Below are 12762 nucleotides of genomic sequence, written 5' to 3' on the forward strand. Positions count from 1 at the left end.
CAGCCATGAAAACGAAGCGTTTCAGACGGAGGTTAAAATAAGGGTTTTTCAGGACGCCAGTGTGAGAAACATGAGGAGTTTTTTGAACTGTAAACCATGTGAAGCTACTGCGTGGGTGTCAGAGAGATGGTGTAAAGCCTTGAAAAAAGGCATAATACCCCCACTTTAATGAAGATTAAAATGAAGCATTTTCCAGAGAAACAGCCAATTTACATTAGACAACCTGGATAGGGTAATACCCGCAGTCTCGTGTGAATGGAGATCGTTTTGAAAACGTTGCCGTCTGAACGTGGAACTTTTTGGAAAGGAAAACGGAAAACGAAGCAAAACGTTGTCGTATAAACGGGGCCTAAGTCTATGCAGCCAAAATAAGTCCACACATCCATTTGAAGGGCAGCTTACCTGATGAAAACAAAACAACAGTAGATTTTACTCTTACATTTGTCCCTTTCGTTTAAAAATCCAACATAAAGGGGATAATTCTACGCTTTCCTCTCTGCCATCTCACTAGCTCAATAAGCTAGCTATGCACATGCACTGACAGCTTTGGTTACCTTCTGCTGGCATGCTGCTGTCTGCCAACAGGAAGGAGAGAAACAGAAACAGTGCAGATACTTGGTCCACTTCCTTTTTTCTTTTCTCTTTTTTTGTGGCCACAGAAGAGAAAGGAAATGGGGGATTTTTCTTCTGTTACTTATTACTTTTATATAAAAGGTAACTAATAATGGATTACTTGAAATGGTAAAATAATGTTTTATGTCTTTTGTTACAACAAAAAAGTAATCTGAGTACTCTGATTACTTTTCATGTGATGCACAGACTGACTCCACCTACTGAGCCACAGTTACTCCTACTACCTGTCATGTAAAGATATAAAATATAGAGAACAGAAAGCTTGTTAGCTAGCCTTAAGATGTGTAAACTATAGAGATGTAATTATGTTTGCTGCTCCCTGTAATGACAGTATTAGCTAAGCTAGGCTAACACTTATCTGGCTATAGCTAATATACAGTGAGATAGGGTGGTGTCTAATGTTTTGGCAGACAAATAAAGTCTCTTTTCTGAAAAAATATAATCATTTTCAGTAGTTGTACCACTTAGAATGCTAGATTTGGGACCTTTTGTTGAAGTCCTTCTGAACCACAGAGACACTGACACCACAAACATGTAGCAGAGGGACGTACTGACCTGGTAATGCTGATTCTGGATCAGACTGTCAGCGTGCCGTTCCTGCAAAGACAGAAAAACAAAAACAAAAAAAAAAACGTTGAATGGTCAGCGTCTCAACATTTATCAAAAACCCTCTGTGTATTCCTGCTTTCAGTACTTTTCCATCCATCTTCCTCTTTGTTTTCCTCTCCGATATTACTTTTAATTTCATTCCAAAATGGAACAGGTCTTGTTCTTAAATTTTTAAACATTGACATTTTATTCAAAAAAATGATTTATAGCACCAAACTGGAACAAAAGAGAACAGGCAGTGGATTTCTCCAAGCTGAAAGGCTGACATTTACAGCCTGGATCCTTCTTATGAGTGAGTAATGAACTCCACTTATTCGGTTTTCTCCTCTCTTAATGGGTACACGACAATAAAGAGAGTGTTTGCACCTTCAGTTTCCTCTTTAATAACAGATCAGATTGTCTAAATTGAGGCCTGGTGTGGACGCTTAGTCTCTTCAGTGCTTTCCCCTCATGTTTGATGATGACTGATGCTGATGTTGGAGGTAAACGGGCTGCTTTAAGGACATTCATCGGTACAGTCATTCATGATGTGGAGTTATTCAGCGGTCATCTTCAGGTGAAGCTGCATGAAGGAAATCAGACCCCTGTGAATCCAAAGATAAGAGCAAACTCTGTCTTGTCTTTCCAAAAAAGTTGGAGTGCACAATCTGTAATCATGTAGACGAGTTGCTAGAGTTTTGTGAAAGGAATGTTGTCCCATTCTTGTCTTGACTGCTCAATAGGTCTTTGGTTTTTATTGGATTTTTTTGTTAAATGTCATTTTCTACCGGTGAAAGATCAGGCGGACCAGTTCAGCAGCCGGACCCTTCGACTGTGAAGCCATGGTGTTGTGACGGATGTGTGATGTGGTTTAGCATCATCTTGCTGAAATATGCCAGGTCTTCCTGAAAGAGATGTCTACTGTTCAGCATCAGATGTATAAGCTGCCCATGCCATAGGCCAGTGATAATCCACTGGAGGCCTGGGGGCCACATCTGGCCCCCCACAGTTTCCCATCCGGCTTATCAAGGATTATCAAATTCAGAAAATTTTAGAGGGCAAAAATATGGCATGCTATTGTTCCATTTTTTTTCTTGGGGTCTAAAAAAACCCCTCAACCTAGCAGCTTATCAGACATGAAACACACCAGTATTGCTGTAATACTAATACGAGTGTTTCTCCTCCTCTTCAAACGACACTGATTGGACCAGTCTTTCTCAGACCGGGAACAATTTGAAGCTTCCTGAGGTGGATCCACCTGATGAGACATGGAACCTGCCCAGTCCATCAGCTTTTCAATGTCAGTATCACCTAGGGTGGCCTCAGGAGGGACGGCCATGCAGGGGGGAAGTAACTAATTACATTTGCTCAAATTACTGCTATTGAGTAGCTTTTTTGTGTACTTGTACTTTTTAGAGTAATTTTTAAAATCCCTACTTTCACTTTTACTTAAGCATATTTTGGGTGAAGTATTTTACTTGAAGGGACTGTAGCGCCACATTATGTAATAATGCCACATTATGTGATAATGTAATACATTTTCAATTCATTATGTAATTAATGATTAAGTTAAGGTAGTAGGGTATACCCTGGAGCCCACCTTAAGTCCTAGGGTTACGGTTAGGTGCTTAGTCTGGAGCCCTGAAGGGGGGTTAGGTTTAGGCATAAGCCACTAAGCGGTTAGAGTTAGGGCAAGGTATAGTTGGGTAGGGCATACCTTGGAGCCCACACTAAGTCCTATAGATAGGGTTATTACATAATGTGGTGCTACAGAGATACTTCAACATTTTGGCAAATTTGCCCATTGCCATAATCCCTATAGTCTTAGTAATAGGTTTGTTTCCTTTAGTTGTCGGTGCAAGCTGTTTTTAGATCTGGGGGGTTGATATGCCAGCTTCAGAGGCCTCCGGTATTTCCGGTTTTCCCTCATCGAACTCATCAAACACAATCCAATGACTCCAAAACGCTCTCCTGGACAAGTTGTGACCTGCAAGCCACATGAAAATTGGTACACATATGTATCAGATCTAGAAAAAATAAAAAGCCTCTCGGGTCCATCCTCTAATATGTACAGGAGACGCACGACAAAAAGATAAAGGTCATATTTTGGCTGTTTTGAGCAGCATCACTGTTGTCACATATGAAGGTGCTCCACCAACAGGTTTCATCAGGTTGTCTCCAAATTTTTTGTGCTTATTCTAGACAAGATGGAGATATAAATTTGTACAAACTTTAAGTTTCCACCAAAGGACTGGGCTGTGATCGGGGACCAAAGCTGGAAAACCTTTTTCCATACTTTTTGTAGTGTCCCAACTATTCTGATTTTGTATAACTCTACAGTGCTTAAGTCGATCATCACCAAACTTAACAAGGATGATCACACTTTGACTTCGGATACATTTATGCATAAATTTCATCACTATGGCACAGCGCCCCCTTCTGGAAATTGATCATTTCCTCCTCTGAATTTTGATTTGTCCTTTAAAACACCTTTAAACGTTCTGTCCCTCACACACCTTTCAACCTAGGCTTATTATTCTTCATTTCCACATGGATCATCACCACACCTATAAAAAACCCTCTTGACATGTGCTGCTACTTCTTTAACCTCTGGGGCCATGCCACCCCTTAGACACGCCCATGTAGCCTGGGTTTAAAGATAACAGGGATGGGTTTATAATGTAATTAGTGTAAGTTTATAAAATGCTACAGCAGCGGGACAAAGTGTGGCGTACGTCGCCTCAGGAATGAGGACGTGCTGAATAACTCTCTCCACTCTAACACACAAACACATCCATCATCCTCATATCTTCAGGTTTTTTTCTGCTTCATATCCTCCCCGCACATTTTCAATTTATTCATCTCATATTCAGAGTTTCACCTCTCTGTCTCCATTTCCCTTTCATCATGTTTCACACTCATCGTCTAACTCCATCCACGCTTCTCATTTGTCTTTCACTCGCTCCCTGCTGTCCAAAAACAAACGCACTCACACTTTAATGCCTTTTCTATCACAGACACACAAACATGCATCCATCCTCCCTCATCTTCCTCTAACAATCTCTCCCTCCCCCTCTTCACAGCCATCATGGCTCTCTATAACTCATGCTGCTTTTCTGCTTACTCTGTTTACACACACCCTCCCTCCCTCCATCAGCTCTCTGCAGTGCTGTGCCGCTCTGTGAACCTATGTGGGCTGGTGGGCTTATATAACTCAGCCGACTGCAGCTGAGGTGAACATGCCAGCTGCACCGTGTGCGTTTGCGTCTCTGGATGACGGGGCTGCTGAGCGTGTTTATCAGGTCGTGTTTTTCTGCTGATGTTCTTCTGAGCTTATAGACACGGTATAGACAAACAGCTGATGTCTCTCCCCATGTGCTCCATCATTACAGTCATGTAAAAATAAACACTTTTTTCCCTGGTTTCCTCCGCAGGATGCTCCATTATTTCTTCTGCTCTGATTGATTTCAGGCTTTGAATTGATCTATTTTTGATGCTAGCTGTGCTGCTGTCACCACTCCTCTTTAAAAGCTGGTTTTCCTATTTTTATCCAAAGGCAAACCATTTTTCTGCTATTGCTGCTAAAACTTTATGGTGCATTTCCACAAAACAATCCAGTGCAGTTAAGTCCAGTTTATAATGGTTTAGTGCAGAAATTTTTTTTTACCAAGTTATTACTTTATTATTAGCCAACAATTCTAGCCACAACAAATTATTTTTATTATTATCATTATTGTTGTTTTTGTAGTTGTTGTTGTTTTTATTATCATTATTATTGTTATTATTTATTTATTTATTTATATTTTATATCAGTTTTAAAATTATTTTATTTTATTTTTTACTTTATATTACATGTATTTATTTTATTTTATCTCATATATTGTATATACATAAATATATATATATATATATATTAAAATTATTATTTTGGCATGAATGAAACGGCCTGCCATTGGTCGACAGACCCTCACAGAAGGAAAACAATATGATGGTTAGCATTCAAGCTAGCAGTAATAAATGATGGAAAAGTCATTTAAATGGATAAAAAGATTATCAGTTCCATATTATTTTATTTTTGGATCAGTTTATTTAAATTATTGTTTTTTATTTTTTATTTTATTTTATATTCATTTTATTTTATTATATCTCATATATATATTATTTAAAAAATATTAGATATATATTTCATTAATATTTTTTATTATTTTGGCAGGAAAGGAACAGCCTGCCATTGGTTGACAGACCCCCACGGAAGGAAAACAATATGATAGTTTGCATTTAAGCTAGCAGTAATAAATGATGGAAAAGTCATTAAAATGGATAAAAAGATGTTGAATATCTGTTTTACTGGTGTGGATTTGATCTTTCCCCTCCTGAAAAGTCTCCTCAGTTCCTGGCTTACTAGAAAGTTTGCTGTAAGGGATTCAAAGGCATGGATAGCGTCAATAAGATGGTACAATGGCTAGCTTCAAGAGGAATAACAAATAAGAAGCTACGATTTATGGTTCAAAAGCTATTTGAGTTTTAACAATGTGATGTTGGTCTGGAAGGTCTTTTAACAAACATACAGAGAATAATTGTCCTGAGCCTCCAAACTTCACACTGGTGTGAGGCCAGTCAAGGTGTGCCGTGAGAATTCATGCAATGTTATTGCCAAAACTATACAACAAAGTAAGCATACAGTGTTACTTCTGGCCATGGTGTCAAGTGCTGCCGTTTCATTTGAAATAAGATGATCTCGCGCAAGCCCTCATCAGCTGACTGCCAGCCTCTTACTGGCTAAATGCACTCATGCCGCTATATTTAAGCTGTCCTCTCCTCTGCATGCTGCTTTGGCAACACTCCTCCACCCCAGCTCCTCCGTTACCTGACTAAATCAGTGTGATTTTGTTGTCACTGATGCCCGCTCTGCTTTGGGTTTTTGCTGCTTTTCTCCCTGCCTCAGGCTTTCCCTGTAGGCACAGGAAGTTGCAGGAATGTGTGCTGTTCCTACTTCATGCTTTCCATGTTGTTTTGTGGAAGGACAGGGGGGGGGATCCCAGAACAGCCAAACCACCAAATATAGATAACAGCAACAAATGCACCCTCCCTCCCTCCCACATCTGAAGATCATCTGTCAGCAAGTCGCTGAGATTTTAGCCTCAGGCTAAGATTTTGAAACGACTTGGGGTCTGTAACTACAAGACTAGAATAAGATTCCTTTGGAGATTATTTCCCATCATGCATCTGGTGGAAATTCACACCAGCTTTAACAGTAGAGAGGGAGGCAGTGAAGGAGATGGAGCTTGCATGTAGGTTAATATCTGTTATAATCTGATGTTTTTAAATCATTTACATGCTCCTGCTGCCTGCCTCGATCTGGAGATCTTTGCTGTGACGTGCTGTCACCTGCAGAACATCGGTTACACATCTACATGAGGAATTCAAACAACCCTTGGCTCATCTATAATCCTATTTTAATCTCAGATTCTGGTGTTTTTCTTCAGTGAGAGTAAAACACTGATAAGTGAATCTCCCTCTAACAGAGAGCTCCGTCTTTCCCTGGTGTGTGTGTTTGAAATCACAGCCCAGTCCACAGAAACCTCACCTGAGCGATCATGTAAATCAGTCCATCCTCCTGTGACTTGTTAACATGAATCTCTGCACACGGCTCCATGACACGCAGCCTGTTTGCGTGTTCAGTGACAGACACATGGTCACTGCTGCACATTAGCCTACACGTGAATAAATACATTTAAGAACGCTGACGCTTTATAGGGCCACAGAGAGACGGGGAGGATAAACCAGTGCTCCCAGTACTCCCACTACAGTTTGATCCCTTGCTGTGCATTGTCTCTTGTTGAAGTCAGTCGTTTTAATCCTATGTGTCAGGTCATGACAGAAACTATGGATCTGAAAATCCACCAAATGAAATCAATTGAAACCAGACTATTGTTGGTGCATTTAAATAAATCTAGAGTAGGTTTGAAAAATGAAGGATACTGGTTTAGGATTAAATTATAGCTCTAGGATTATAAAGAGAATATTTCAATTTACTTCTAGAATTGCTCAAAACTACCAAACAATTAGTAATTTTCAAGATTTTAACCCTTTAAATGCCAGTTTGATTATTTGAAATATTTTATTTTTCGCTACAAAAAATACAGAAAGTGAATTATTTTCCATAAAATTAATAGTAGAAAGAAGGGGCTTTGGTGCTGATGAGAGTCTTGGATGGGTCAAAGATTAGCAACAAAATTGATTTCATTGCATCAGTATTTTTTTGTAGTGCCAGCTTTAACATTAGGGCACCCTCTGGACACCTTCGAGGCAAAAATGTACATGTAAAAAAACAAAAAACTGCCATTAATTCACCATACATCAATATTTTTTTCTACCCTTTTTCCATAAATCTGTTTAACAACTTCAGACCTTCTCAAAACTACAAAAAAAAAAAAAAAAAAAAAAAAAAAAAAAAAATCAATAATTCTCAGAATTTTAACCCTTTTAATGCCAGGTTGATTATTTGAAATATTTTATCTTTTACAGCAAAAAATGCAAAAAGTGAAGTATTTTCCATATAAAAAATAGTAGAAAGATGGGGCACTGGGGGTGAAAAGAGTCTTGGATGGGTCAAAGATTAGCAACAAAATTGATTTGATTACATTTATATTTTTCATGTAATGTCAGAAATACACTCTTGACATCTTAAGGGCAAAAATGTGCCCATTGACTTCCATTAAAACCACGTTTTTTAATCTCACTGTCATTGCAGTGTAAAATCATGCATTCTTTAATTTCAGCATTTCAATGTAAAAAGTCTAGTGAAATTTGATATTTTTACCGTATTCCACCAGATTCAACCATTTACTCATTGTAGGACCACGCACCAAATTCTTATATTTTTGCCCGTTATATTATGAAATATAAAAAATACAAGGGCAATGAAATCAATTTTGTTGCTAATCTTTGACCCATCCAAGACTCTCATCAGCACCAAAGCCCCTTCTTTCTACTATTAATTTTATGGAAAATAATTCACATTTTGTGTTTTTTGTAGTAAAAAATAAAATATTTAAAATAATCAAACTGGCATTTAAAGGGTTAAAATCTTGAAAATTATTGAATGTTTGGTAGATTTGGGCAAGTCTGAAGTTGTTAAAGAGATTATGAAAAAAAGTAGAAAAAGTATTGATGTATGGTGATTTAATAGCAGTCTTTTGTACGTGTAGTTTTTTACCTCAAAGGTGTTCAGAGGGTAAAAAATTCACCGAGAGAGTATGAATGACATTTAAGAGTAAAACATGTTGGATCTTAAAAATTTAACTAGAAAGAAAAATTCCTGTAAAAATTCATGCCACAAGCTGTGAAATTGACAAAATGATCACAAAAAATAAAAACAAAAAATAAAAGTTGGGAAAAATTGCCAAAAATGCGTGTTGAGGGCACAAGGGTTAAGACCTACAGCTGTTTTCAATGGACAACGAAGGTTTAGAAGGTTAGTAAACACACTGGAGCCTAAGTATAAGTTTATATTTTAAAGCCTAATGGACACCTATGGTACTTTTTTGACATATTCGCATATTTAAAGTGCAACTGCTGTTTTAATAAATGTCAATGCTGCTTTTTTCCCAGGTCTTCATTTGTTGTTTGCTTTGATACCGCAATAAATATCATAGCATGGACCTCTTACCAAGGTATTATCATTATTATCATGCTGTGAGTCAAATCTAACAGAACATGAAAAACATCACAAAAAACATTGTCAGTCAATACATAATACACAGTATGTCTCTGCATCTAAAAATGGAAGTTTAGACTATACAATACAAACCGACTTCTCTGGGCCTGAGCTCATCTGAGACGGCATCTGTGATGGGGTATGGGTTTACTAGCCCCCATGGCATGGGTCACCTGCACATCTGTAAAGGCAGCATTCATACTGAGAGGTGCACTCAGGTTTTGGAGAAACAAATGCTTCCATTTAGACATCTTTTTTAGAGACATCCCTGCTTATGTTATTGAGACCGTGCCAATACATTCTGCATGAGTTACAACAGCATGGCTTCACAGTATAAGAAGGTGGGGCCTAGACAGGAAATGTACAAAGTCCAAAATACAACAACAGCTTCACCACACTTTAATGAACTTGATAATTAAACTCAGCTGAAAGAATTCTACTTTCAGTTCTTCAACAGCTATGGTGACTTCAGTCTTCAAAAAGGTAACGTGGTAAACATGCTGCTGTCCCAACTTTTTTGGAAAATATTGCAGGATGAAAAGGAGGAAAATGAATAAAGCTTATCAGTTTAAACATCAAATATATTTATCTTTCTGCTGTATCCACTTTAATTTAAGTAGAAACGGATTTGCATGGCTGGATTTGGTTTTTGTTTACATTGTGGGATATCAACATCCCAACTTTTTTGGAACTGAGGTTTGTAAACTTTACTTAGATACTCCTGTGACTGTTGATAAAATTACTGAATAAACAAAAACCTGATTAACAATAAGGGGATGAAAATGTTCTGAAATGGTGCCATTCCATTGTTCTAACAGCACTTTTTTCCCAAACCTCAGTGGTCCAAAATAATTCCCAGTTTACCCAAAAGCCATTTGTCCAAAAGTTTGTTATCCAGTAAACATAAACCCCTTAGTCTAATCCCCAAAAGTCTGAGATAAATTAAAAAAGGGACGAAGCTTCACTGATGTAAAAATAAACGCTCCCTGTAGATATGAGCTGAGCGCTGTCGCTGTCCGTGGTGCTGAAACGGCCAAAGCAGCTCTGCTTCAACAATACTCAGAAAATCTCCCTCCGAGCAGAACCAGTGGGACATTTTTAGACTTTTTAGTTTTCAGAATATTATCCAGACCTCTGTTAAAGACCTCGGATATTTCTAAACCGGTCCGCAGAGACAATGTAAGGAGCTTTACCGTGAACTCTCGGAGGTTTTCACACTTGTGCGAGTCGTCCCCGGGCGGCTGGCCTCGCCGGCACAGCTTGTTGTGGAGCCACATGAGAAGGTAGAGGATGGACTTTGGGCTGGGGATGATGTTGAACGGCGGCGGCAGCGTCCCGCCTTCATCGAAGTAGCTCATCCATAGTTTGGTGCGGGCAAACTTCCACTCTATGTCGGCGTGATCCTGCAAGACAGAGAGCAGGGCTTAACCTACAAGAACATGGGAAAATCTCAGAGACTTTAGGACAATATTAGACAAAGATTTTCTCAAGTTTTGCCCCTTTAATCATGGGCTGTTAATTTAACGTAGTGACTCACGGCGATGAGCTGGTACGAGTTGTTCATCATGGCGATCAGCATGTTGAGCAGAACCACCAGAGAGATGACGTTGTACGTGCCGAACATGGTCGCCCCGATGAACTCTGTGAACTCGTGTCGAGCCTTCACATTGGTCACGTAGAGATTCAGCAACCCAAATATGGACCAGAAGAGAGACTGAAGAGTCTCAAATAACCTGAGGACACAGGGAATAAACAAGAGACGACTTTTAATTTGGAAAGGATTCTTCAAAGAGAGAGCGTAAAGAGAACAAAGACTCATCAAAGACCCTCAAAGGAGACAAACAGAACTTCAAATGACAAAAACATTTTTAATCATAAAGAAAGAATGCTTTCACAGACTTGAACTGAACAAACTTTTGCTTCAAAGTTATTTAGTTAGTTATGACTTAATTCTTTTATCATCATTCAAAGAAATAACGCCACATAAACCATCATCATCCTCCATCTTTGTCAGGGTCAGGATGGTCGGATTAAAGACAAAAACAGTCTTTAAAAGTCTTCCTCTGTACTGGCAGATCAGAGTTATCACCTTTAACTAAGAACCTTGTGAAAACTGAACTCAAATACCATTATTTTATTTTATATTCTATTACAACACCCGGTTCACTGTCTTAGAACCAAATTATAGTCAAGCATAAGGAACTCACATCAGATTACTGGAACTCTAATACTTTGGTAAATAATAACTTTATGGTTAAAGGTTCATTGACATGACACAGCTACAGAAAACTCCCCTTGGGGGGCAACTGGTGATTTCTGCATGGATAAACGCTGCCTAAAAGGCCATGCTATGAGCTGTTTTTGAATATGCCAAGCGTCCAAACTGTGAAAATATAAACATTCGTATTTCTTAAGCTACTTTTGTGTCCCTAAAGTAGTAAAATATGCAGGCATAAAAAACTTTAAAAAGCTCTTGGAGAGATGGCAGCAGGCAGGAATTAAAAAAGCACTGTGTGGTCTGTTTGCACAAAGCGGTCCAGTTCACTTCAGTCCAGTTTTCTCTTGTTTTGGCACATTAAACTCTGATCTTTACTCGTGTTTCCCAAGCTGACCAACCTTCTGTCTCGCTCAGAAAAACGGTATCTTTTTAGAGATCCAGATCTTTAAGCTCAGCTCAGTAGAGCTGGATGGCTCTCTATTTGGTACCAGTTTGGCTTTTTAAATGTGGATTAAATAACGAATAAGGATGGAGGAAAGGAAACTGGCACTCAAATTGGAGCTCATAAATGAGCCATTCTGTAGAACAGGCTTGTTCATGAACAGCTCATCATCTCTCAGTCACTCCTCCCACAAGTTTTATTCAGCTGATAGGACATCCTTGCTTCAATTAAAGGCATGACTTTGGCGAAAGGAGAATTTCCTTTTAATGTTAAAGTAAATGTGAGTATGCTTGAGCTCGTATAGAGCTTTTCTAGTCGTCCAACTACTCAAGGTGTTTCTTCAACTCAGGTCACACCCACCCATTCACAGCTGGCAGAGGGTGCTATGGAGAATTTGCTGTCAGCATTCGCCTATTCCATTAATATGCTTCCATACCCATTTACACGCAAATGATGAAGCAGTGGGAGCAAATTTGGGTCAAGAGTCTTGCCCAAGCTGGGGATCCAACCCTCAACCTCCCTTCATCTGACTGACAACACTAGAGGCTTTGAGGTCTGCAGGAGTAATTTGGGATATCGATTGCCTTCACTTAAGGTAAATCAGTTAAATGGTGGCAAAAAGCAGTGTTTTTTAAAATGTAGGGAGCATACTCAATGCACGTAGAAATTTTACTATGCTAACCGCAGCGTGCAGGTCCATTTTGAGCTGTAAAGTACTAACTTTCCTCCATTCCCATCATTCCTAATGGCTGTCCCCCACTTCCTGACCCCAAACAGACGTTCTGGATCACATGACTGCAACCAACCTTTTGTGAATAAAATACAGGTCAATGCATTGCATTATTTCTATTTACATTTTGCACAGTGTGCCAACTTTTTTGGAATTTGGGTTGTAACAGTCAATATCTAAACATAAACACACAAAACACCTTTTCTATTTGTTGTAAAGAGTCAACTGGTGGGGTAAGTCATTCATCCAATCAGACTTTTCTATCACTGTTGTTGCTAGGCGGGATAGTGCTCAGATAATGCTCAAAATTTCAGATGGCTAGCATTTCTCAAATGACAGCAAAACGGGCCAATCACTGGTGGAATTACATGTGACACCCGGCCTAAAAAGTCAATCAGACGGCTGCAGCTGATCCAGAACGCTGCTGCTCG

At 39.0% G+C, this 12762-nt stretch overlaps 1 protein-coding gene across 1 annotated transcript in view; it reads right to left on the reverse strand.

Moving 5' to 3' along the window:
- trpc5a (transient receptor potential cation channel, subfamily C, member 5a) overlaps positions 1-12762 on the reverse strand; it is a 99919-nt gene that overhangs the window by 11373 nt on the left and 75784 nt on the right. The window contains exons 13-15 of the mRNA XM_041779046.1: positions 10479-10674; positions 10135-10344; positions 1189-1230 (exon numbers count right to left, since the gene is read on the reverse strand). Of these exons, the coding sequence (XP_041634980.1) occupies positions 1189-1230; positions 10135-10344; positions 10479-10674 (448 nt within the window). The remainder of the gene's footprint in view (positions 1-1188; positions 1231-10134; positions 10345-10478; positions 10675-12762) is intronic.

Source organism: Cheilinus undulatus, linkage group 22 (genome assembly GCF_018320785.1).
Source record: "Cheilinus undulatus linkage group 22, ASM1832078v1, whole genome shotgun sequence".
NCBI lineage: Eukaryota > Metazoa > Chordata > Actinopteri > Labriformes > Labridae > Cheilinus > Cheilinus undulatus.